Here is a 27,135-nt window from a genome sequence, read left to right as displayed (position 1 = left end):
AAAGCATTCTGAGACTGAGATTCAGACTGAGGTTTATGCTGTCTTGTCACACAGTTGGTTTTGAAGCAGGGTTGGATTTGGCACCTGAGTGGGCATTTGTCTCCTTGTTTCTCAGGCTGGACTTCGTAGTCACTTAAGCTGTTTCTGACTCTAAATTTCGTTCTTGGCTGGCTCAAGGCCCCAGCCCGAGTCAGCAGGTCTCCTGACTCTCAGGTTTGACAGTGTGCAGCATTCTTGAGTTTGACCTTCCCTTGGCTTCACTTAATCTAGTTCATTTTGTTTTTGAAGGTAATTTGTTCCATGGAAACCAGACAGGGTGCTGTTTAAATAGTAGGCTGTTGTCTCAATGTAACATATTGGCCCACTGAGATCTACAAAAGTGTGAATCACAAACCCGCCTCTGTACTTTTCTGATATAGTATGAATGTTTTGGATGTAAAAAAATCCTGTTAAGAATGATCAGGTTATCTCATTTTGCCATCAATCGTATTTTGTAATGTTAAGAGGGTACAATAACTGCTATTCCTGGCTGAGTAGATTCTCTCAACTACTGCAAAATATTTTTAAAATCAGGTAATTCAGTCTCTAATCCAAATTGTATTTGGTTTATTTTCTTCAGACTGTATATGTGACTGGGACTGTGTATTTAAAGTTCAGCTTTGTGTGTGATATTCCTGTGATAATTTCAGTACCTAAAATAAGATGCTTACAAGAACCAACCTGAGACCGATACTGTACAGCAGTTTAGCAGCAAACTTCTACTCTGGGTATTTAACAATAATTGGGATCTTTCTACTGGCTTTACATAAACTCAGATTAGTAGTAAAATCTAAGTACCAGCCCATTTGGCAAACTCTTACCCTTCAAGCAGTCACAAATTTGCTTCTGATTGTGCTTTTCATTCGCACCTAGCTCAGATTTTTGCCTGATGCTTTTTTAAATCCTCTAATTTACATACTGTGGTAAATTTAAAATGAGAACAGATGAATGCTGCTAAACTTTTCTATTTCACTGATGAATATGGTATTTTGCTTCAACTATCTAGCTGTTATATATTCAGTGACCTTTAAAACATGAAATAGATACTTTTTTTTGTATATACTGTGCAAGATGGATCCATTAGTATTGTCTTCCCTTTGAGACAATGAGTCTGAGACACAGAGGCCAACCAGAGCATCTGGGAACTAATTGTAACAGGGCTAAAATTCATAGTTTCCTGTTCACGGTTCACACGAAGTCATCTGGGCAGAGAAGCTTCTTTCACATTTGGTTTTCTTGGAGCTGTGGGAAGGCGATGCAGCCACTCTGCACGTATTTCTTCTTGCCCTTCAGTCCCAGTGCACCACAGTCTGTGTTACTGTACCCTTTTGGGCATGTTAGAGCATATATTTTAAGTGTACATAAGAAAAGAAGTAGTGTTTTCTGAATGACTAATATGGATTTGGCCTCAGCTAAAGTAATATTTTATCTCATTTTTATTATTGATAATAATAATCTTGTTCTCCAAAGGAGCAAAATAAGTCTTATAGCAGTATCAAAAAAACCAGAGCCTTACAGAAGCTGAAGTGGTAAAAACAGGTTTTATTGAGGCACTATTGCAATAGGGGGAGAGAGAGTGTAGTACAGAACTTGGCTCAATTTCAAATACGCCATGGAGGAGTGTGAGGGCTGATAGTCAAAGGAGCAGGACTGGGGGGCAGGTGGGAGTGTGGAATCAACCGGTAGATAGAAAATTACTAAGAAGAAACTTCAGAGATAAGGGAGGACTCTGGCCAAACATATCTAAGAGGATCCTTCCTGAAGGCGGGCCAAGATGATCAGACACATGGGGAATGGTGAAGGTTAAGGAATTGTGATCAGATACTTAGGCTGATCGGCTTTCAAGGGTAGGGGATTCTCTTTAAACTGACAGTATTCTTGCTAAAACTGGGCAAGGCAGGCCTGACAAGGGCAGACACTGAAGCCCAAGGTCAAAGCCTGGTTGAAAAGAGGGCTTAGAGGAACCTGACTAAAGATTGGTCAAGGAGAGAATCTTTGTCAGGTGTGTAATTATTAAATAGCTGAGATTTCTAAAACCCATGCTTCTCCTGTAACCTGCACTGTCTTCCTGATTACGTTCCCCACTGGATGGTGAGCTGCTTGAGAGAAGTGTTCTTTTTTTTAACTGAAGAATAGTTGATTTACAATGTTGTGTTAGTTTCAGGTATACAACAAAGTGATTCATTTATACATTTTTTTTTCAGATTCTTTTCCCTTATAGATTATTACAAAGTACTGAGGTTAGTTCCCTGTGCTGCACAGTAGGTCCCTGTTGGTTATCTATTTTATATATAGTAGTGTGTTTTTGTTAATCCCAAACTCCTAATATATCGTTCCCCCCCATTTCCCCTTTGGTAACCATAAGTTTGTTTTCTATGTCTGTGGGACTATTTCTGTTTTATATATAAGTTCATTTGTATCGTTTATTTTTTTAAATTCCACATATAAGCTATATCACATGATATTTGTCTTTGGCTTACTTCACTTAGTGTGATAATCTCTAGGTCCATCCATGTTGCTGCAAATGGCATTATTTCATTCTTTTTTATGGCTGAGTAATATTCCATTGTATAAATATACCACATCTTCTTTATCCATTCCTCTGTCGATGGACATTTAGGTTGCTTCCATGTCCTGGCTATTGTAAATAGTGCTGCAGTGAACATTGGGGTGCATGTATCTTTTCAAATTATGATTTTCTCCAGATATATGCCCAAGAGTGGGATTGCTGGGTCATATGGTAGCTCTATTTTTAGTGTTTTAAGGAACTGCCATACTGTTCTCCATAGTGGTTGTACCAATTTATCTTCCTACCAACAGTGTAGGAGGGTTCCTTTTTCTCCACACCCTCTCCAGCTTTTATTATTTGTAGACTTTTTGATGATGGCCATTCTGACCCGTGTGAGGTGATACCTCACTGTAGTTTTTATTTGCATTCGAGAGAAGTGTTCTTTATTTGTTTTTCCATCTTGCATAGTGAGCAACATAGCACTTCCTACTGGATGGGCCATTTGTCTGGTCAGGATTTCAATAGACAAGACAAGTGTACCATCCACCATGCTGGACATCTAGGTTGGTCAGAGAAAACTTGCTAGAGGATGTGGAGATAAATGCTTTGTCAGTGAGGAGAATCCACCACATAACTTTGTAACAATGTTTATTTTAGATTCAATAACCAAAATAAATATTAATTTTAAAGTTATATACACTACTTAGAATAAAAATGCCATAATTCCTCAGACAAGAAAAATCTGGGGCACATTTTAAAAGTACAACAATTTTTTTTTAAAGGGAATCTATTTCAGAATGAAGGAATGAAAAGTTTTAAAAATTATAACAGAAAATTCCTAGGGAATTTTGAGGTTTTATTTTACCCTAACATGAAAAAGTAGTCCAATTGTTAACACTTTACTTCTATCTATCTTGATCACATTCAGTTGTGCAAAGAGACTGGAGACTCTGAAATTTAATAAATGACCCTAATTCAAAATGTCTTACCCCAAATTCAGCTTGATAGAAAGCCAAGCTATTGTCATTATATCTCACTTTAGGCAAACCTGATATATTAAATCCAATTTTACAAAATTGATTACTTAAGTGGACATTCTTCCCTTAACATAACCCGTTGTAGTAAGTTCTCCTTGTAATGTTTGTAAATGTGGTTCAGTTTATTAGACCCCTCTGTTTGTGCCCATATCAAGGGCAGAGTATATTTGATAATGTTACGTAACAAACCAGCAGTTTCAAATTTGTCACCGTACTTGGTTGGGCACTGTTCTGGGCACCGAGAAAACAAAACATGGGTCAGAATGGTCTCTGCACTCAAGACATGTGTGTTCCGGGCGCAAGGACCAGTAGAGTGGGCTAATGGCTGTGCCAGCGTCTGGGAGGCCTCAGAACGCGGCTCCCTTCTTTGGTCTTCATCATTCTAGTTTTCTTTCTCCTCCAACTGCTTATCCACTGCATGAGCCAGGAGCTCACAGAGTTTATCTGGATAGAAAACCCTTCTCCTCAGCTTCCTCTCCTTGGTTTGGTTCACTGAAAGGGAAAGCCTGATGTAATTAGGTCAGAAGAGTGGTCAGGTTCTGCTTTCATCCTTAATGCTACCCTGGCCAGTGGGGAAATTCTCTTATTAACTCTGTGGCTGGCCTGGGTCACGCAGGTGACTCAAGGCCACTGAGCCATTCACGTTATTGAAAGTTAAGAGATGCGAGGCATTTCAGGGAATTAGTTTAATGAACCTGCAGAAATAGTCAGATGACAAATTGGGGATTATAGTGGCAAAATAAAAGTCATCTTAAAAAATGGATGCCTCCACGTGTAATGAAACTAGAATGGGAGAATCTAATTAGAAAAAGCGATAAAAGAAATTCACATGAACTGTCAGCCGTGTCTACATTTCATGCAAATACCTAAGGAAAACCAGTCTTATAGCTTTTATTTTTACACTAATGTGCATAGGTCAAAGTGGATCATTCCCAGCATTTTAAAAAAATGGAGGGGAAGCAGTTTACTTGTTTGTTTCTGCTGGGGTGGGGTGGGGGGAGGTTGTTTCTTTTTTTTCTTTTGGGAGGCAATCTTCTATCTTTATCCCCTCTTTTTTATAGTGCTTTTCCTGGACCTTTTATTCTGATCTTATTTAACTCTCTCTTGTAGAATTGGGCTGGAAGAGCTAGAGTTCAGTTTCAAGGTCTTTTGGTAGATGCTATATTTTTAATAAATATTAAATATACTCATCATGCTGTGTTTTAAAGAACATTTGTTTTTTAAGGGTCTTTGTGTATTCATCTGGGGAAAATAAGTCAACGAAATCTGCTTTATTCAAATTTCATATTCTAGGGGAGCAGATTGTCTCAGAATATACAGTGGTGAACTTCCAAAAAGGAAAATGGGTAGAGGAATCATAGGTATTTACCACACATGTTAGAAAACATTAATGCTTTGTAAGTAACAAATGGACCTTATATCTTTTTTTCTTTTTTTTTTTTTTTGCCTTTGTAAAAATTAGCTTATTGATTATTTCATAATTTTTCTTTCTGGAAAGAATCTTATAAATATTTAAATTCAGTGTGTGTCTATTGTGTTGATCCTGAACACTGAAGACATTAAAGAAATTTCATTCTCAGTGTCACATCAACAGTGAAAATCATCACAAAGCTAAAAATAATTTAGTTAAATGTCCACATTATTTAATAGTTGGTTTTGGATACAAGACATAGTTCTTTCCTTTTAAATTAAATCAATTTATAGCTGATAATTTTAAATGTAATATAGGAGCCCTATAGAAAATATAGGGAAAGACTCCACCGTTTAAGTAAAAATGTATTTGCTTTGATCGGCCTATCAGTATTCATATTTGCAACAGTTTCCCATTGTTGACTGGCATCACTACATGGACAAATAGTTTTTCAAATACAGTGTATTTATTTCTTAACTTTCTGCTGGTAGCAGTCCTTGTGCAAACCTGACATTTGTAATGTTGATGCTTGATGTCAAAGTACAATATGTAAGTCCAGTTTTTCACTAGTTTTATAAAGCTTTTGTCCTTAACACATTGAAGTCACTCAAAATTGATTCTTAAAAGAGAGATTGTCTCTGTGTTTATATAATTCCAACAGCAAGTGTCCCTTATGAATTTCAGCTGGCACTCTCCAACCCTCTGTTAAGTGGTTATCAAGGGTGGTTACTATCATTTACAGTATGAGGAAACCAAGAGACAGCGATTTTATTGACTTAACACTGTGAGACAGCATTGGTGCTAGACTGTTGCTATATGTTTTCTTCTCTTTTTGGCTGCAGTACCCAAGGTATCTCTCTCTGTCAGAAATATAATTGTCAAGTATCATGGTATGGATAGAGGATAGAGCTCCCTTAGGAACCTTCAGAATCCATCCCAAAATGAACGCTCAGGACACACAAGGCAAAGTTCTATTTGGTCTTGACTTTTGTGTGGGTCTGAGCAAGTTACTAATTTTAGGACCATGTTCCTTATGAAGAAGTCTGAGTATTCAACAAGGACAATCTTAAGAACATGGCTTATATAAAAGAAGTTCATCCACACCTTTAGCCTTCCTGGCCCAGGGCCCTGTGTCTGCTCTCATTTTGTGCTTTCAAGGCTTCTTGATTCCTGGCCCTCTCCTCGATTCCCCAGTTTCCACAATTTGATAGCCATTGAACACTGTATTAAACCACCTGCTATGATGTACAAATTTCCTGAACCTCTTACAGTAGTGATAATTATTATACAGTATATAATTACACAACAGATAATAAATATATAATATTTGTCAAAATCATTATCACTGCAGCAGCTAATGTACATAGTCCTTACTATGCACCAGCCATTGTTCTTATTCTAAGCACTTACCTTCATTAGCATGCTTAACTCTTATAACAACCCTGTGAGGCAAATGCTAGCTTTGTTCCCATTTTATCAAGGAGGAAACTGAGGCATAATGAGGTTAAGTAACTTGCTCAAGGTCACCCAGCTACAACATGACAGAGGCTGAACTTGATCCCAGGCAGTGCTGCTCCCAAGTCTATGAAGAAGGGATGCTGATGCAAAGAATCTTAGGAATACTTTAGCTCCCATAATAGCAATTTAAAAAAAAATTCCTCCTGTACTTCCAACAAGATTTGCTATTGTGTTATGTTCCCATTCTCTGTGCTATCTGAGCTGCTCTCCTGCCATTAAACTGCTACTATTGTCCTACAAGGAGCATCTTGATCAGTTTCTGAATTGAGTCCCAACATACATGTCTTAAGCTGTTGCATACGTATCTTAAGCATGAGTATCCTTTGTCTATATGGGAAAATCTTGTGTTCTGATACATGGAAGAAAATGTGGTAGAGAGAGTAAAATATTAACAGTTTCAAATATATTTATGTTACCTTAAATTTCAGACAGATTGATGAATAGTGAGAAGAAAAAGAGAAGCAATAATTTGAAATAAGACGATGGCAGAAAGGGCAATTCAGTAAAATATTTTCTTTCTGTAATGTCATTCCTAGTTATTGACACTTTACTCTGCCGTTACACTAGGTGCTCTACAACAGCCCTCCAAGGTTTACCCCAATTCACAGATAAGGAAACTGAGGCTCAGAAGAAGGAAATGTGACCCCAGTTGCATAGTCCATGAGAGGTGAAGCTAGAAATTAAACAGGTTTGCCTGACTCCAGAGCCTGTGCTCTCCCCACAACACCTCACAGTCTTTCTGCTGCTAAATGGACCCAGAAAATCAGTGGCTGTCAGGGGGGTTGTCAAGATGTAGTCAGGTAGAGGCCTGAGAAGTGTTGCCAGAAGCAAAAGTCACTGAAAAAAGTAGAGGAGCTTTACCATAAGCTTACGGTGGGGCGGGGAGGGGGGAGATAGTTGCACACAGAAGGAAATAAAATATATAACCTTTTGAAAGAACGGGAACGGAAAGTGATGGTAAGATGCTTAGGAAGTTATTAAGTTTCTAAGCAGTTAACATGCTTTTGAGTATGTTAATGCTTTTTATTTATTGCCATTCAGTGGTGATGTGGTAATTCCAGACTTTTTAGGAGAACTTTGTGCCACCAAACATCAGTCCCACCATGGTTTGTTGTATATATGTTGTATTGTGTTTGTTCCTTTTTAAGGCTTTCTCTGCTTTTCCCCTTTCTGTTACCATGGCGATAATAATGTTATTGATCTGGGTGGAACATGATGTTATTTACCATTGTGGCATAAATTAGATTTATTTAAAAAAAAACTATTTAATAGAGCAGTTTATCAGGGGTTAATAAAGTGCATACATTATATATAATCTGGGTAGCCACCCAATATCTCTACTTAAGGTAATTAATACAGGGGTACAATTTTTTCACAGAATGCATGGTTTATTATTTTAAACACAAAGTTTGTGCAGTGAACACTACTTCTATAGGAGGATCTACAGGATTTGCAGTAGCACATTTGCAGGAGAGAATGGGATCGGTGCCAGCAAGAATGGTCACTCTGAGCAAGCCTAACTCGCAAAGTAATTGATCACCCCCTCAACAGTGTAAAAACTGGAAATTTCCTGTTCTCAGAAAAGTTGAAGCATCTTAGTCTTGAAGAATATCTAAGTGGGCAGTTAAAAATAGACAGAGATGATTCAGAAAAATAAATAGCCCAAACTCTCCATTTCAGGGTCCAGTTGATTGCCACAAAGTGTGAATGATGCACACTCGTCATCAAGAAATAGGTGAAAAGGGTAGAGGTGGGAGCTTACTTTACTTTCTTTCAGTAATGTCATGGTCACACAAATAAGCTCCCAACTGCCAGTCTCCATGGATAGCTTTTCCCCCTTTTTCCTATTTGTGTGCACTCCCACCAGCAAATTCTTGGGCTTGCTGCATTTCTCAGGGGGTTGAAATCGGTGGCCCTTTAGTTTGTACCTCCCAGCACACTTGAGGGAAACCACGATTCCCAGCAAGGCACTGCCTGTTATATCTTACTGCTTAATTACTTTACCTATTTAATGCCACTTAGAACATTGTCAGCTGTTGAGAAAAGGTAATTATCACTAGTCAAATGAAAAACACTTTTTTGGCTGCCTTACGGATACACATTTTACTGGTACCTTGATACATAATGAAGCCTGATAGCAAAACTTTTGCTTGTCTCTTCTTCAAGCCACAGCTGTTTCCCTGCTAAATTCATCCCATCTGTCTTCCCTTCCGTAAAGCTGTAGGCAGTATAGCATAAGTACAGAAGCAGTTCAGTGCTATTTTGGATAAACATAGCTGAAATTTGAATCTTTGCCATTTGCGATGCACACATTTTGTTTTACTGCTGTAAAGAGAGCTGTCAAAATACAACTACATGGATAATTTACTAAAATACAGTCAAATATAAGGGTGATCAAAGGGAAAGTATGTTGGGTCAGTCTGACTATTCCAGTATGTGCTCTGTAAGGTGTCCCTGACCTCGTCGTGAGCCCATGAATTCTGGTTGGGGAGAGCAGCATCTAAAGTCTTTGTTGCAATCTGCAGAATGGCTTTCAGGAGTTACCCGTTCCTTATAACTGTCTGTGGCATGACTTGCAGTCTTTGAGAAGCTTTAGAAGTCCACTTTCTTAGTCTCCAAAAAAGTTTGCATTAGTGGGAAACATTTTCTATTTCTGGCACATCCAGTCAGATTTGCGCTACATTACCATTCTACTTTGTTTTGAAATTTATCACATCGAAGCCTTTGTTACCAGCTAGACTGTCTATTTCATTTCCATCCCCTTACTTATTTCTGCGTTATTGATGCATATAAATGCACTGTTGTACATTTTTAAAATCAGTAATACACAGTGCTTTAGAATCAATGGAGAAGTTTTCTTGAATGAATTCCTCTTCTGAATTCTAAGACCACTCACTCACACCTGGACCATTCCCTTCACACGTATTTACTGCTTTCTTTTTCCCATGTGTAAAGGTCTTTTCTAGGCCCAAATGGGCTGTGACTTCTTTGAGGGGAGGGGCCAGTATCACATATTTTGGTAGCCACTGTGACCAGAACTCATAACATGTATTTGGACTTCTTGCTTTATTAACATTTTTTTGGATTCCACACTGGGGAAGATCATTCTAGACTTACGGCCCAAGATGAGAAGCAGCACATCACTTCCGGCTGACTGCCCTTATATTCCCAATATCATGGCATGGTTCTTTGCCTTGTTGGACCACCTGATGACTCAGCCAGCTAACCAGGAGTGTCCCTGTGGCTTTTTAGCCCCAAGACCATCCTGACTCAAACACTTTCTGGGCTTCCCTGGTGGCGCAGTGGTTGAGAGTCCACCTGCTGATGCAGGGGACGCAGGTTCGTGCCCTGGTCTGGGAAGATCCCACATGCCGCGGAGCGGCTGGGCCCGTGAGCCATGGCCGCTGAGCCTGCGTGTCCCGAGCCTGTGCTCCACAACGGGAGAGGCCACAGCAGTGAGAGGCCCGCGTACCACAAAAAAAAAAAAAAAAAAAAAAAAAAAAAGAGCTAACGTGGCCCCCATTGACACTTGATCCTCATAGTAATATTTATTTTTGGAAATTCCAACTTAAAACATGTGGTGGTATTGGTACTTTTAATTTTTTTTTCTGAATGTTGTACACTTAGGCTCTTTGGTTATTTATGCTAATTGTTTACCGGGAGCTTACATACTTGTCCCCATCTTCTGGGGTAGGCTACTTGCTATGTTGTAAACTTTAACCTTTGCATCTGCCTCTGTTTATTTTCATGGGAGGTCACAACTTAGTGATTCTGTCTAGTATTCAAGCAAATGACTATAAGTGCTGGATGGATTCATCTAGCTAGAATTTGATTTGAAAGGCACAAAGACTTATGACTAGTTGTCTGAGACTATGCTTAATATTTCATTGTGCAAGTGAGCTTGCATCTCCTTAGTTAACTGGGATGCCAGGGAATTACTCAAAAAAAAATGCAATTAATACACATGATTCAACATATTTACACACACTGAACTATTTCAATCCAGGAATGCTGGAATAAAGACAAAATAATACTGTGTATTTACATAACACCATTAACACCTTTCATTAGGAAAATCACAAGCCTTTGCTAACTTACTAAGCTGCACAACACCCGGTGAGGTGTGTAAGAAGTAAGGTAGAACAATAAACAAGAAGTAGATGAAGGGAGAAAGGCAATATCACTCTATCACTTGCATAGAGTGATAAAGATTCCTATTGGACACCCCTGGCATTCAAGGTTCAGGTCACCCCATCCTAAGGAAACATAGATTGAAAGTACCTGTAAATATCACAGGCGATAATGGATTTTAGTGTGCTGCTTTATGCTGTTGTTTTTGTTGTCTTTCCAATCTAGACTGAAGTCTGTATTTTACTTGAATTGAATTGGCTGGAATGATGAACTGAAAAGATTTAGAGTTATGTCTACACTGGACTGTGACAGTGACTCCCATTCAGGTCACTTGATTCATTGTTTAACTTTTCTTGGGCCCAACTAACTAAGATTTCCTTTTTTTTTTTCCTTAACTAGTGTGTGACAGTCCATTTTCTGGAAATGCCTAGAGGCAGCCAGAAGCATGCTAGTCAGTGGGAGAGGCAGTGGTGAGCCTGGTTTCTTCTGGGAGGGTCAGGGTTGATGGTAACAAATCCAAGCCCAAGCCCACCCAGTGGCTGCCACGCCCAGCACCTCCATTCTAGGCCTGGCCCAGCACAGAGGCACAGAGAACACCCCAGGACTTCTGTGGAGCACCTGGGGCAGGCCTGGAGCTTGGGGCGGCGGAGTGCCCAAAGAACCAATGTGAACAACAAGAATATCAACAGACCATAGGAATAGTGAAATTTGCATTTAGATTTTAAAATAGCACATATTAACATCTCTGAATGAATTTTGAATTTAATATTCTGTTGGATTTCCATAAAGTTTAGTGCTGGAACTTAGTACTCATTAGGTTATGCTACACAGTAGATTTAATCACCTGATCCTTTGAGAAAAAAAAGAACTTTTTCTCCCTAAGTCTTTCTCACAGTAAAGTCTTTATTTCGGCTTATCCTTTCAGATTTTTAGATAATTTAGGTGTCACAGATACCCTTGATAGGATAGCTTTCAGACACTATAATTTAAGTGTCTCTGAAATGTAATAAATAGAGCTTTGTCTGGGTTTTGGAAATAATATTTTCTTCCCAAGCATCTGTTCATTTGTATTAACAATTTTCTCTGTCTCTAGAAAGGCAGTGTTTCTTTTTATGTATATACTCTCATCACCCTTTTCATCACATTAGCTGTGTCCAGTCAGTTGTTGTGGTATTGTTTTTAATATCCCTGTGTAACATGGGCAGGTGACAAACCTGACCTCAGGGGCTTCCAGAAGGGAAGATACCACTCGTTTTGCTCTACATTAGTCCATGTCAGACAAACATTTTGTGTCTTAGTGGAGCTGGCTAATTTCACCACCCTTTCAATTCATCTGAGACTGTTTTGGAAAAGGCATTTAAACACCAAATGCAGTATGAACAAGCTTTGTCCCTGTCTTTAACTAGCAAAGCAAAGAATCCTTGGTTTTTCATTTTGGAGGCCCCAATTAGCACCCACAGTGGCAACAACTTATGAGGCTATGATGAAGATGGTGATGACTAACTATGAGCTCTGGCCATGGTAGTTACCAAAATATACTAGATACTGGCCTCTCCCCTCAAGGAGGTCACAACCGACTTGGGCCTAGAAAAGACTTCTGCACGTGGGAAAAAGAAAGCAGTAAACATGTGAGAGAATATAATATACATATATCCACCCTTTGACAGAGGTGTGACAATTGTTGTTTAAATTATGTTTTGCTTTGAAGAAACTCAGGGTCAAAGAGGCTAAATGACACCAAATTCCCATGGCTGGTAGGTGAGGTAGGCATCATATCCTTTCCTACATAATGTCTCTGAGAGTCATTGTAGGGAAGGGTAGTTAAGACTGTGCATCCTGAACCCAGATGGCTTAGCTTCTGTGCTGTGTGATTTGGGGCAAGGTACTTAATATGAGCCTATTAAATCATGAGAATTGGTTAAGAGAATTGAACAAGTTAGTACACAGAAATGTTCGGAACAGTACCTGACACATAGTAAATTGCTCAGCAAACACGAGCTATGTGAGTTGCTAAAGTGCCCAGCACACAGAACAAGGTGTAATAGGAAATCAGAGCTTGTGTTGTACTCCAGGAGGTGTAAGTTATATAGGTCCTATTCAGAGTGGATAAGCTGGCTGAGGAAGTCACACTCACTTATGATAGGGGAAGTCCATCCTACCCATACCTTTAGCAAAGTTAGAATAAAATAGTATTTTTGTTCTCATGCTACCACGCAGGACTACTGCAGCCTATGAAATTAGTGAAAGACATATCATTTAAAATGTCTGCCTCTGGGGCACCTAGTCTCACTCTCGTGGGACAGTTAATATGTAGGTCTCCATTCTTGGTAGATATGAGTGCTGCCTCATAGTGATGCATTCCAGAGTACTCTTGAGAAGCCTTCGAGATTTATATCCTTTAAGTCTGAAACCCGTGGGGCACCTTGCACTTACAGAGCACTAAATTCCAAGTAACACATTTCCGTTCACAATCCATGTGCTGGGACCCTCCCTCCATATTGACTGAAAATGTGATCAAAGATTTATGAACTTGGAAGCACTGAAGTGATAGCATAGGCTCCTGCTTGTTTATTTTGTTTGTTTGTTTGAAATCCTGTTCCACTTTGAACTGGGTTGAAGTCAGCAATGAAATTAGGAGCCTGGAAGCTCTGGTAATAGAGGAGAGAACCAATGGGGAAACTTGACTTACAGAAATCAGTCCAGGTCCGATCAGATAAAGGGGACACAGGGAGGGAGAGAGCAGAGAGGTCAAGAAGAGCCTACCTGAGATGACTGCCCCCTTGTCCCACTGCACCAGAAACAAGGAGAGAGTTCACAAGAGCAGCTCCGTGGCCTTATTTGGAGAAGGTTGTCTGGTAAAGCACATACGTGAACCATAAATCCAGATTTTAGTTGCACCAGCTCCCATTTCTTCATGTCAGCATATGGTCAGCAACCTCTGAATGTTCTAGTACCCCTAGCATATAATTTTGATTTGGAAGCCTTCTACTGACAGTTAATTTTTATTGAAAGACTATTATCTTGATAAAAAAAAGTTTCTGACAGTTTCAATGATATTAGTTTCCAAATATATAATGACAGCTTTGTTGGTGTGTGTTTATGTGTGTGATGCATTCACATGCATATGTCATGTCCTGCCATCTTATAAAAGAGCCCTGCTTTAATGTTTCACTGTGCTGTAGGGGAGCACCCAGCATTCAGGCTCTGTGTGAGTGTGCATTGTTTATGACACTTGAACCATAAGCCCTATAGAATTTGTTAGCATACATAGAAATTTGCTAAGGACAAGGACTTTTATGCTAGGAAATTTCATTGTCACATGTACAGTAGCTTTAGATAAGTCCCAAAGGACAATGTGGTACAGACAAAAGGGCTCTGGATTTTAAACAGAGAAGTCTGGCTTTTAGTCCTGTCTTCAATATTTTACAGCTATTGTTAGTATTGTGGGTTTAGAAGACAGACCTGGGACCTGTTTTCCAGCTCCGCCACTTACTAACTATGTGAATTTAGGCGAGATATTGGCAGCATCTCTCAGCCTCAGTTTCTTGTCTACAAAATGAGAATTATAAGAGTACCAGTAATACGTTCTTCAAAGTGTTGCTATTACAATTGGAAATGGCTAGAAAAGCACTTATCACAGTAACTGCATGTAGAAAGGGCTCAGTAAATAATTAATAATAATAATCGCTCATGTTATTTATTGCTTTAGTTATTTTATTTTTGAATCTCAACTATCTAATTCATTAGATAGAAGAAAAACTTCTTACATTCCAGGGCTGTTTTCAGAGTTGAATGAGCTAATGTATGTGAAAGCATTTTCTATATGCTCCGAAGCCCTCTATTGAAAATAATAACAATAATGATTGTATTTTCATTTATTGAGAATCTACAAAGTGCCGGGCACTTTACATGTTATCTCTAATTCTCACAACAATCCTGTGAGGTAGGTAGTATCATTTTACATTAGAAATGATACAGGCTTAGACGCATTTGCCTTGGATCATGCTCAGATTTCAACATACATCTTTTTTTTTAAATTTAAACTCATCATTCTACATAGCCACATCTCAGTGATAATAACAGAATTGTTAATGATAGTTTGTTGTCCCTGTTGATAATAGAATCAGGCTCATATCTGCTCTGAGCTGTTGATTCATCATAGATTAGTATAGCATAGACTGCAGGTATTTTATTAAAACATATGATTTTGATGAAATGCACTTAATATACACTCATTCACAAACCTACATGTGTACCCACTAAGCCCTAGGCTATGAAGGAACATGGCAGCAAGTCCTAGGTGATGGCAGTGTGGTTGAAATGCATGTGCTGGCCCCAAGGTGAATTGTTTAAAGGGCATACTTTTTGAATGGATAAATTCTGATATTTTTATTATAATGTTCAATGTTTTTTTTAGTCACGTCTCATGTTTTTACATTTCAGTTACATGAATCTGTATTCATGTTAAAAGTACAAGTAAATGGAATCTACTATTTGATGCCCCTGCCTGAACACTAATTATAACTGGTGTATTGCTCACCAGGTAATAGTGACCTGCTTAGACTGGCATACTTGACCCTGGGCATATCCACTAGGTAACGCTTGTGTGTATAAGTGTAGCTGCACACCTGGGGCCTCCTGGACTGTGAGTGAGGTAGGCATGGCCTTTTGAGTTTGGCAGTTCCTAGCTGCATAACTTTGCCAAAGTTCTGGGATCTTTTGTTTCTTTTTTGTAATCCTTTCTAAGCCTCAGTCTCCTTATCTGTTAAATTGTAATAATAATATCTATCCCTTAGAGTTTCTAGGCGGGTAAAGGGATATTTCATGCTCAGCAATCAGAAGACGTGTTTTCCCCTACTCGTCTTTGACTTAAAAAAAGTACTTTTGCAACAACGAAATATCTGCTTTGCTTTTTTGCCGCCATATATTTCTACAGACTTGGTAAACCATGTATGGTCAACCAACATATGGTTCTGAGAAATTTACAAGAAGGTCTGAAACTTAGCTTTTCTCCTGTAACTGAGATGGTGCCATTAGTGGGGCTGTCGCATCTGCAGAGTGCCCGGTGTGGTGGGAACGTCCCAGCTACCCGGTGCAGCAGAGGCTACAATAATGGCCCCTCACCCTCACTTTTCAGGGTTTGCTCCTGAAGCCAGCATCCTGGCCTTGATCACTCACACATGTCTACCAGGTTTAACTTTTAGTTTAAAAGAAACCCACAATTTTCACCTGTGTCTTTTTGATTCCTAGCTTGATAGAATATCTTAGAATGTTTTTCTAATGTCCCCTCCCCCCGCCCAACTGCTCTAAGTTGCAAATGGCCAGATTTCAGTCATCAGGAGAGTAGAAAATGTATTATTTTTTTGCAGCCTGTCTTACTGGGGGCCAGATTCCAAGGAGGCAGCCCGTGTGCTCACAGGCCAGGAGAGCCAGGATTTCAACAGTGTCAACAATCTTTGCTCATCACACCAAAAAAGCAGCGTGTCGGTGCCGATGCATTAGCATACAGCCGCGTGTGCTTGCTAACAAAGCAGGCTCTGGGTATCTGCTAGTTTCTCAGCTTGTCTGTCTTCCTTGACCGAAAAGAAGAGGAGAAATCGCTTCAGGCAAGGGTGCTGTCCCTCTCCTTCGGCAAGAAAGCATTTCAAGGATTCCCAGAGGGAGAGCTTTGAACCGGTTTTCCTTTGGAGAAAGGAGATCATCCATCCTTTGTTTTTCTAATCTTGATTTAAATCATTGACAAGCAAATAAATCTGCCATGTTGTCTAGTAAAAAATGATCCAGCCCTGAATAATTCCAGTCATCCCCGTAATAGTTTTATTTAGTTAGAATCTGTAAAAAGAAATAACAATATAGGCAGAGGTACACACGCATGCCCTCCTCTTGGTCTGTCTCTCTATCCTTCTTTTGTTGGGGGGATGGAGGGAAGAAGAAACGCACAAGCAGATGTGCTGCTAGATCTACAGGCTTCTGCCAACCATATGGCATCTTAAAGAAAGATGGTTAGAGCGTCTGGATTAGCAAAGAGTCGGGATGGGAAGCCATGTGTCGTGTTGGTACAGGCAGTTGTTTGAGCTCTCTCTAAATGGCTTCAGGAGATTGTGTAATGGAACAAATGGTCCTGCGAGCCCAGGAACAGCCTTGCCGCTGCTGGAGAGGCAATTGGCCCTCGGGCGTGTACTGCTTCCCTATTTTTCCCCCAGTATTGTGTGTTCTTCTTTTAATGTTCTCTAAACTCTGAGAACTGACTCAGAACTTTTCAACTTATAATTACACTCGTGAGTTCTCCCTGCCTCTGTGTCCACTTGAACTCTCCTCTCGCTGTCTGATCTGGTGATTAACGATGCTCTGGTCCTGCTCAGCACAGTGTCCCCTCCTGCCACCCTCCGCAGGGGTCCAGGCTCTGCACACCAGCCTCCAGCGCTGCCTGACAAAGGGTTTTCTGGGGAGGTTGCCCAGCTACTGTGGGGAGGGGGCGGGGGGGAATGTCCTCTACCAGCAGAATTTACAGAAACCCCAAAAGATGGAAAATCTTTCATTTCTTGGTCAGTCAGCTGGGAGTTTTATGTGGTCCCAGGTGTTGAGCACACAAGAGATGTGTCCCTTCACTATTTTGGACCTCCTGTGAGACATGAAAAAAATTTATACTAATTCCATACTGGTGAACTCTCTGGAATCCGAGGTCACACATGCCATTTATCCAGCAATTTGAGTTGTTTAGGATTCTGTTCTCTAATACAAATGTAAATAAAAGTTTAAGAATTGAGACACTGATGGTGGCAGCGCATTGGCAGGATTTCAGCTGTGGTCAAGTAGTCTGGCCATTCTTGTTCTGGGAGGCTGAGGCAGAAGAAGCCACGAGACCTCCTAGTGAGAGCAGGTCTTTCGAGTTTGTTCTCTTAACCAAGCTTTTTGGACATTTCAGCTACGTTTTCGGGCAAACAGATCTTATTTTATTCTAATTTCAGGGCCATTGCACGTGTAATGCAATATCTTTAGCTGCTAGAAAAGTTAGGCTCACCTCCTCAGTTGGATAGATAACTAACTCTGAGGCTCTAGGTGTATCATAAACCGTGGTTAATGGAAAGTGAAATGAATAGTTGATCCAGTCAAAGAACTGACCAAATCATCAAACCAGTTTGAATGAAGTAGTCAGGTCAGTGGGGGTCGTTGGTCAGTGCCTGGTTTGTGCTGTGTGAGTGGCCACCTCCCTTCTCAGAGGCAGTGAGCCCAGCTACCCAGGTCCCAGACAATGGGATCAAGTAAGAAATGCAACATCCAGGTTAAAAATGAGTTGGCTGTGGTAAACTGTAGCAAGTGGGAGGCTACCCTGTCTACTATAACTTCTGTCAAAGGTACTCTGAGCAAGAAAAATACATTCTAATTTATTTTGCTTTGTGATGATGCAGTCTTCCCTCCAAAGAGAAATGAAGCCTAGAGCGTCTATGCTGCAGAAGGAGAAAAGGACACAGTGTCCTGACATCTGAATGTGTCTTCAGACTGTCATTATGTTTATGTACTTGTGGCTGAGGCAAATGATTTTTACTGTCTTAAGGTCATCAGAGAACAATTTGAAGATTGGTACCGACTTTTTTCTAAATAACTATTTTCTACAAGCATAATAATGTTACCCAGAAATTTCAGATGTGCTCTTTCATTTCAAATTTCAGAAAGTGCTCTTTCATTTTTTGTGAATTCTTTGTATTTATATTGAAAAATTATTCCTATCTCATACACATAGGTTAAAAACACGTTCCTCTCTTTCTTTCTTTCTTTCTTTCTTTCTTTCTTTCTTTCTTTCTTTCCTTCTTTTTCAGAGCTCATTTCATACTGAACATGCTAAGTGTTAGGCTATTCTTACTTTGTCGTCTGAATTTAGGATCAAGGGCAGGGGGATTGTCTGTGGAAAGCATAATTTTGATTATCTACCAGTTGGAAGAAATTACCACTTCAATCCCTTTTACCATCCAAGTGTACATGGTCCCAAATTTGTCAGCATTAGAATTTCTTGAAACAATGCAATTAAACTGCAACATATTTCCTAACATTCTTAATTAAGACAGTAACTGAAAAATGTAGATTAACAGAAGTTACTGTTTTTATCAACATATTTTCTTTCTTTCCCTCCACCATCACATCCCCCCTCCCCCCACTCTTTTTTTGCTTTAAATGTCTGATGTCAGTTTTGTCCACATGTACATTATGCACATGGCACCAAAGAAACAAAGTGAAAAATTCTCTTTTAATTCTGAGCTGCTCGCCCAGCGCCACATGCACTGTCTGTTACATGTCGCTTCATATGAGGTTCATGCTGGGAGTTTCTTTTTAAAGGCAAAGTGTTTCTGAAGGAAGGAGTTCAGGTTGGGCAGATTGTGTTAGAAAAATCTCACTGTCTCCGAGTGGAATTAATATACTGATTATTCTGCGCAAGCTGAAACTGGCAGCATGTGCAAAGTTCAAGAGTGTCTGGGAATTGAAATATGGAGGAGAATTCCGGAGAGTGAGCAGAGACAAAGAATTGGAAGTAGGGTTTAGAAGTGTAACTAATGGTAACTTTGTAAGAAGGGAGAGGGAATTCAAGCATGAACAACTGTGTCATAAAGCAGTACTCGAGATATTTTTATGGAATCAGGAAGTCTGTTTTCTATGGCACATTTTAGGATTGATCATAAAAGTCAGTTTAGTTATTGGACGAGATTGGAGGGGGAAAATAAAGGCATGTCATACCCAGCACCCTTTTAATTTTCATTTCTTTGAGTTCTTAAGATATTCGCCAGTTTCAATTAAGTCACGTGAGAAGCTTAATCACTAACATAGATATTAAAACGGGTTGCAATATTTCTTCAGCCTCTCTATTAGCAAGATTTTTTTCCTGCTTAATTAAAATTGGAGTCCTCCATGATCAACAAACAATGCTTAATTTTTTGTTGTTGTTCACAAATAAGGAATTAAAAGGTAAGAAAAGCAAACACAATCACGCAGCACTTTCCCATCACAAGGAAACCAAACTTTTTTCACACTGCTTCTCAGGGGAAAGAAATTGGGACGTGAGCTTGGAGTTAATGAAGCTTTCATCCATCTCCTTCCTTCAACTGCCATCTCAGCTTAATCCTCTCCTTCTGCCGCAGTCCAGAGGCCCTGCGAGCCCCCGCGGAGCCTCCGGAGCCAGATGCCGGGCACCAGCCGCCCCCCCCCCCCCCCCGCCCACGGCCCGCCCGCCGGAGCCTGCGGCCCCCACCATCCCGGGGCCGGGCCGAGCCGCGAGGAGGACGGCACGCGGGGCCGGGCGGGGCCCGCGGCGGCGGCGGCGGCGGCGGGAGCTGGAGCGCGAGGCCGCCCTGCCAGCCGCGGGCGACCGGAGCGGGCCGAGCGCAGGTGTGGGCGCTAGAGGCGCACGTGGAGCCCCGCCGACGCTTCAACCCGCAGAGGCACAATCGCCCAGCGCTGGGGGCCGGGCTGGCGGCTTCCGGACGCGCAGTGGCCCGGGAGTGCTTTGCTTGGTGGGTTCTTTGGACAAGCGGGGCCCCGGAAAAGGCACAGCCGCTCCTGACGCCGCCGTCTACGGAATCTCACTAAAACTCTTAAGATGAATCCTTTCACTGGTGGCATCTAGGATGGGGTAGGGGGAAACCTACCTTCTGCTTGGCAGTTGCTCTTTTCTAAAGAAGGAAATTATCTCTGGGGGTGACCTAGGTTACAGGGTCCTCCCATGGCTCTGTGGGTCAGGGGTTGGGAAGATGTCAACATCCTGCCTGTACACCTCTTAAAAGGGTGGGGTGCAACCTGAGACGAGCGGCACTGCAGGGTAAGGCTGCCCTGACCACCACCCCTCATCCCCCAGCACACACCCCTGCTGCCTCATCCCCTATGGTAATTGGCTATCGGGGCAGCTGTTTCTACTGCCCTTAACCTTGCCTCTCCCATCACAACCACTAAGGAACGGCCATATACAGCTTAAATGCTGGATGGATGATTTAGCACGTCCGGAGTTTTTTCTTCTTAAAATCTGGGCACTACTGCCTGTAGGGATTCCTAGTCTACACGGCGGGCGCTCACCAGGAATGGGGGTCAGGACTGGAACGGAGTCCTGTGCTGTGAGGGACTCAGGTACGACACTGAGCCCACTGCCAGGGGCCTGCAACGTGCTGCCTCTTGTCACCCAGAGCAGCCCCCCGGAGGCCTCGTTTTCCCTTTCTCTTCTGCCTTTCTTTTTCTTTTTTTTTTTTTTTTTTTTGCGGTACGCGGGCCTCTCACTGTTGTGGCCTCTCCCATTGCGGAGCACAGGCTCCGGACGCGCAGGCTCAGCGGCCATGGCTCACAGGCCTAGCCGCTCCGCGGCATGTGGGATCTTCCCGGACCGGGGCACGAACCCACGTCCCCTGCATCTGCAGGCAGACTCTCAACCACTGTGCCACCAGGGAAGCCCTCTTCTGCCTTTCTTATTCAGAGCCCTGACCCTCTCTGAGACCATTCCATGGTGATACTCCCAACCCTCTGAGTTGAATCCTGTCTCCCTTGCTAGCTCAAGGACTGCATATTTTGTGCACCTAGATGACTTCTGCTTGGAGCACCTAAAAGTTGATTGATGACAAAGAAATGGTGCTAGACATTTTTATTCCAAAGCAATCTCAGTGTTTGTTCTCTTTGCCACCTTCCTCAAGGCCACAGTAGTTTCCTGGGCTACATGGGGCGTTTTGTTTACTTGTGGTACTTTAGAAAAATAGAGTAAGGAGTGTTGGAAGCCTGGACTGGTTCTCTTGCCACTTCTTAAAACTCAGAATTTCGCAGCCCAAACATTAAACAACCGATTTAGCTGCTTCCTTCTCCCCCATGGTGGCACGTAAATGGGCAGGATCGGACTTCTCTGCTGTTTGAGCCCACTAGCTTCCAAATGAGCCCTCTGGCAGACCTAACCACTCTGATCTGCCATGGACCTTCTCGCTGGAAGAGTTATGCACTCATATTATCCCAACACTCATCACTGTGTGGAGGATCCCCTTTTACTAAATGATTTATTACTCTTAGCAGAATTCCTTTGGCTGCAGATTTTATTTCTGAGTCACTCTGTTCAGCTCAATTGGTTGCCTTCAGTTACCCTGGCAACCAGCAGATGGGGTTCTTTGACAAGGGTCAGCAGGGAGGCTGCTTCAGTATAGATGGAAGAGAAGCTAAATAAAAAAGCTTTCAGCATTGACAGTTCTATAGTGGATGACCAGGAGTAGTTATCAAATTACTTTTATTAAAAGCTAATTAAATGTGTGCCAGTAAGTGCGCTGTGGTGACAGTCTGGTTCCTTAGCTGCCGTGGGCTCACTGTCATTTCGTCACACCTCTGTGACCAGTATGACTACCTCAAGGATGGGGCTGGTCTAACATGAAGAAACTAGAGGGAACCTCACTACAGTGTGGAACCTGACACACTCCAGGACCGCTCGAGGAGGGTTTTAGCCTCTGGGGGCACCCGGAGGACTGCCTGACAACAGACTCTTCCTGAAAACGCCACACTGTGCAACTTTTTATAAGTATGAAATTATTTCCAAATAACTAATTTTTGAAAAGAGAGTACTCAGGCTTAGGTTTAGGCCGGGTGTGGCAGGAGAGGTGATGTGGGTTTTTCTCCTAGAACTTCTAAGTGGCCTGGATTCTACTCTGCAAAGATTATGATTTTCAAGAGTTTTCATTCCTCTGTCCTGTTTTTCTTTGCACACTGGGGCTGTGCTCACCATGACTCTGCTCTTGTTTTACAAAGAACTGGTTAAGGGTATCTGAGGCTTAAGGCAAATGGTCTTCCTACGTCCTTCAGAGTCTAAGATTCTTGCCATGTCAGCTCCTGTCCCCACTGTTTCGTGGTGCGGATCCTTTATTCATGCCCAGCCCTCCAAGGGAATTACAAGCTCAGTCAGGTCAGATAGCACATGCTCTTTTAAGACTGCAAGGTAGCTACGCAGCAGATGTTCCTAAATGACCTGAGGGGAAACTGTGCCTCGTTTCCAGAGTCAGCTGTGTTTTAAGCAGTTGTTGGTCCAGCAGAGAGCCAGGGACCTTGTCAGGGACTCCAGGGTGCCACCGCCGGGGCCCTCCCTTACCTCAGGCTCGCCCAGAGTCCTGTGGCGCCTGAGCCGCCGCCAGAGAGTTTTCCAAGCTGGTTTTGGAGCTTCTGGCCTCTGGGTCCTGCACCCTTCATGCCAACACCAGTCTGTGGTTCCCAGACCAAGGAGTCCTCAAACTGTTTGGTGACAAGGTAAGAACAGAGATTGAAAGTGCTTAGAAACTTTTATAGCAATTAGGCAGTGCAACAGCATTTTTATAGTACTTCACAAAACTATCAGTCTGCAACAGAGTGGAAGTTAAAAAAGAACAATAATAAAACCCAAACTGGTGCTCTTCACGGAGCTAGGTAGAAAAGCACTGAGCTAGGGATTGCCTCCCTTTTCCCCAGCCTTTTTGGGGAAATGGGTCAGCCATTTCCCAGTATGTTGCCCAGTGTGTCACCTTTCTCAAGATCCTTATTTTTTAGTATGGAATAGAAGTCAGGGCCTTTTAAAAAAAGGATTTTGAAATGCTGCAGAGCACTAGATCTGGAGTCAAGAGACATGGGTTTCAGTCCTAGATTTACTCTAGACAGTCTGTGGGACCTTGGATAGATCACTTGTACTCTCTGGGGCCCAGATTCACCATAATGGGCAGAACTGAATGACCTATAAGTTGCCTCTAACATGTCTAACAGGACTGACCCTTTTGAAGAGAAGAGCAGGGGTCTTTTCCCCATTGCTGCCCTAAGCCGCCGACCTGTGCTGTACTCCCCAGGCAGCCAAGGCTCATTGGAAATTTGAGAGAATGAAAAATTAAAGGGGCAGTACAGGAATGTAAATTGTCTTTATTGGAAATGTAAACTCTCCCCAGAATTGCAGGACCCTTAGAATGAATTCCTCCATTGAAATCATTATTGAAAAGGGTAGATTTGGGCAATGGATATTTAAACAGCAAACCAGCTAGTGAAACTGCCTTAATTTTCTAAGTGAGGATAACTGGCTAGAATGTGTTCCAGATTTCCGAGCACGTGGCTTATTCTAGCTGATCTGTATGGCCACGTTAATGAGATGGAATTTCATAAAATGTGGCAGCAATTTTTAAGCATTGGAACAAAGTGTACAACTTTAATATGGCTTATTCACCAAATTAATTACCTAGAGCAGTAGTAATTACGGTAATTGGGTTTTCAAAACTTCGACTTGGGCAACCTAGGTGTACTGTTATGACTAGATAGCTGGCGGTATTTGAGGATAGGAACATAGTAAAATTCTATAAAGTCATAGTATTGTAGAATTTTGGAGTTCAAAGAGAACTTAGTCATCTTCTAGTCCAGGGGCTGGCAAACTTTGTTTTCTAAAGGGTCAAGTAATAAATATTTTAGGCTCTGTGGCCATATGGTCTGTGTTGCAGCTCCCCAACTCTGCTGTTACTGTGCAAAAGCAGCCACAGACAATACGCCAGTGGATGAGCATGGCTGTGTTTCAATGAAAGTTTATTTAGGGGCACTGAAAGTTGAATGTCAGAGAATGTTCACATCACAAAATACTGTTTTTCTTTTGATTTTTTTTCAATCATTTAAAAATGTAAAAAACATTCTTAACTTGCAGATTGTACAAAAACAGACAGTGGACCAGGCTGGATTTGGCCTGTGGTGTGAAGTTTGCTGATCCACTTCTAGCTTATCCTGTCATTTCACATGTGAGGAAACTGAGATTCAAAGTGATCACACAATTTGCTTAAGTTTTTATGACTGACACCAAAACTTAGGAGTAGACTAGGGTAGTTTTCATTTAGACAGTTGGCTGTTTTGATTATCAAAATTGGAGCCACGCAAAATACATTATTCTCCAGAAGAACTCATTTTGTATGTGATTGATACTGTGAATTATAGCATACCGGTGGTTCTTAAACTTGGGGATTCATCACAGTCACCCAGAGGGCTTATTAAAACACATACTGCTTGGCTACACCTCCAGGGTTTCTGATTCAGGAGGTCAGGAGGTATTCTTTGCTCAATTTTAGAAGTGGAGAACCTGAGACTGAGAGAGATCAATCCTCGTGCCCAAGTAAAATAGGTAGTTTGTGATAGGAATTTGAACCCGTGTCTCCTGTTTCCAAGTCCAGCACTCATTCATCTGTTCTAGAATTCTTTTAATTAAGTGACAGATTTCAAGAGCATACTTAAAATTATTTGATTTATATGTTATGTTCTTTCGGGAACAAAGTTATTAAATATTAAAACGTACTTACACTATAGATGAAATTACAGGTATTATATTTGGTATAAATATTGTCCACTGGTAAGTGGTTTCCTCTTTCTTTTCTTTTCTTTTCTTTTTTTTTTGCAGTATGCGGGCCTCTCACTGTCATGGCCTCTCCCGTTGCGGAGCACAGGCTCCGGACGCGCAGGCTCAGCGGCCATGGCTCACGGGCCCAGCCGCTCCATGGCATGTGGGATCTTCCCGGACCGGGGCACGAACCCGTGTCCCCTGCATCGGCAGGCGGACTCTCAACCACTGCGCCACCAGGGAAGCCCGGTTTGCTCTTTCTGACACCATTTGTCCAGCACCTTGCTAAGTGCTGGAGATGGAAAGCTGAACAAGATCCCATTCCTGTCCTTAAACGTTATTCATTGTTCAGTGGGAGAGGCCGACCAGCAATGACTGTAGTAAGTGTAGATGGGTGCTCTGCTGGGATGCGTGGGATAGAACAAGCTGTGGAGGGGTTTAGAAGGTTTAGGGCTGATCTACAGAATCGATGTGGACAGAGAGGGAGGAGGCAAGGAGGACTCAGGGATAGGTGACTAGGGGTGATCCCACCCATGTGAGAAGGGCACAGAAGGAGGAACACGCCATTTGTGGCTTGATAATCCTGGCTCCAACCCTTCTGGTTGTCTGAACTTGGGCAAATGACTAACTTCTCTTTGCCTGGTTTTTCTTATGCACAAAATGCAGATGATAAAATACCTACTGTGCAGTATTGTTATGAGGATTCATTTAGTTACTGCCTACAATACTCCCTAGCCTTTAGTAAATGCTTGGTAAATACTAGAGTACTCTACTGGGAATAGTAGAGAACTGAGTGCACATTTTACAGTCACAGCATGTGCACCTTTGAAATTCACATGTTAGCTGAAAAGTGTTCTTCATTTACATGAGGAAGCCCCTCTTCCAGGGAAATTGTGGGTCTGAGCATTTTGCAAACAATTATCTGAGGAGGGGCTCTAGTCTGAAAACATTGCAGGACAAAAGACATTTTACCACGATCGCCACCAAAAACAATCAAGCAAACAAAAAACCACCCACAGTAGTTTGTAGGGAGCTCCCAGGTTAAATGTTGAGTGAAACTAAAACCTCTGATCAAAAACCAAATATGCATGAGGTTACTGGCCACCTCCGGGGTAAGTAGGGGGCTGGGCTGGAGAAAATACATAGGGAGTGGTCCCACAGCACTGGCACCAGGTTCACAAGTGTTCATTTGATTATTATGCCTCATAACTTATTTAGACACTGCATATATTTTGTATGTATCACATACAACATACAAAAATTTAAATATATGTATTCACTTGCTTTCACAGTATTCATAGCAAATGAGTGTCTGAAGCACAGGACCAGAGCTGGCAGCTTGCACTGCTTCTGTTTTGCATAAGATATTTTTCCCAGCCCACTCAGCTCCATAAAGTTGTTTTGTATTTCACCACTTGCTCCATCTTATCTTAAAGTCGTGCATATTTAAAAAAAAAAATGTTGGTTCTGATTGTGCATGCGGGGTGTGGCGGAGAGCATCACTGTTGGACCAATAGAGATGTGCCTGGGCCCAGCCCACATTCCAGTCTCCTTTAGTTGTATCTGCATCCTGGGCTTTGGAAACCTGGGCCTGCTTATTCCCATCGTAACTGCTGCCCCTGCTCGCCTGTAATTCCCAGGGAGCCTTTGCACAGGTGAGCCCTTGCTATGCAGCAGCTCTTCTCCTCTGAGGGGGCCCAGTCTGCCCAGTGATGGCAGGTCCTTAAGGAAATGGGCCCTGATCGGGATGGTGACCCCAGCCTGGGTGCAGAGTAGCCTGGAAGTGTCCTTCCTGTGGCTGCCGTGCCCTGTGAGGACAGGGGAGCCCCGGGGCTTCGCAGGAAGGGATGGCCTCCTGCCCCTGAGGGGCCTGGCCTAGCCACAGCTCCCCTGGGGGCTGGGACAGTACGGTGCAGACAGTGAGCATGTCCTGGGGGTCTCTGGGAGAGGATGGAACACCTGCCTGTTCCAGAGATGAGGTATAGGCCTTGGGAAAGGAGCATCCCAGTTAGGGATTGAAGTCTGAAAGCTGATGAATCCGCTCTCTTTCCAGCTGTGCAGAACCTCTGTGTGGTTGGCAGGCTGTCGGCTGGGCCCCTCCTTGCAGGAGGGGCTGCTGTCTGAAAGGCCCCTCCGCAGGGCCCTGGGGGCAGCCCCGCTCTCTCCTTTA

General features: G+C 42.1%; 1 protein-coding gene across 6 annotated transcripts in view; it reads left to right on the top strand.

The window, feature by feature from the left end:
• The window catches only part of SDCCAG8 (SHH signaling and ciliogenesis regulator SDCCAG8), a 263,361-nt gene that overhangs the window by 219,746 nt on the left and 16,480 nt on the right, over window positions 1-27,135 (top strand). Inside the window, exon 16 of one of the 6 annotated variants that reach the window (XR_009536614.1) lies at window positions 16,015-16,029. The exons of 4 other annotated variants lie outside the window; for them this stretch is intronic. Coding sequence is in view for 1 of the 2 variants with exons in the window: in XM_060128616.1 (XP_059984599.1) it covers window positions 16,015-16,147 (133 nt within the window). In the remaining variant the exon portion in view is untranslated. Of the gene's footprint in view, window positions 1-16,014; window positions 16,287-27,135 lie in introns of those variants that run through there. One more of the 6 variants, XM_060128616.1, reaches the window with a different exon arrangement.

This window comes from Lagenorhynchus albirostris, chromosome 2, assembly GCF_949774975.1.
Source record: "Lagenorhynchus albirostris chromosome 2, mLagAlb1.1, whole genome shotgun sequence".
NCBI classification, from domain to species: domain Eukaryota; kingdom Metazoa; phylum Chordata; class Mammalia; order Artiodactyla; family Delphinidae; genus Lagenorhynchus; species Lagenorhynchus albirostris.
This window is presented reverse-complemented; position numbering and strand designations above follow the sequence as displayed.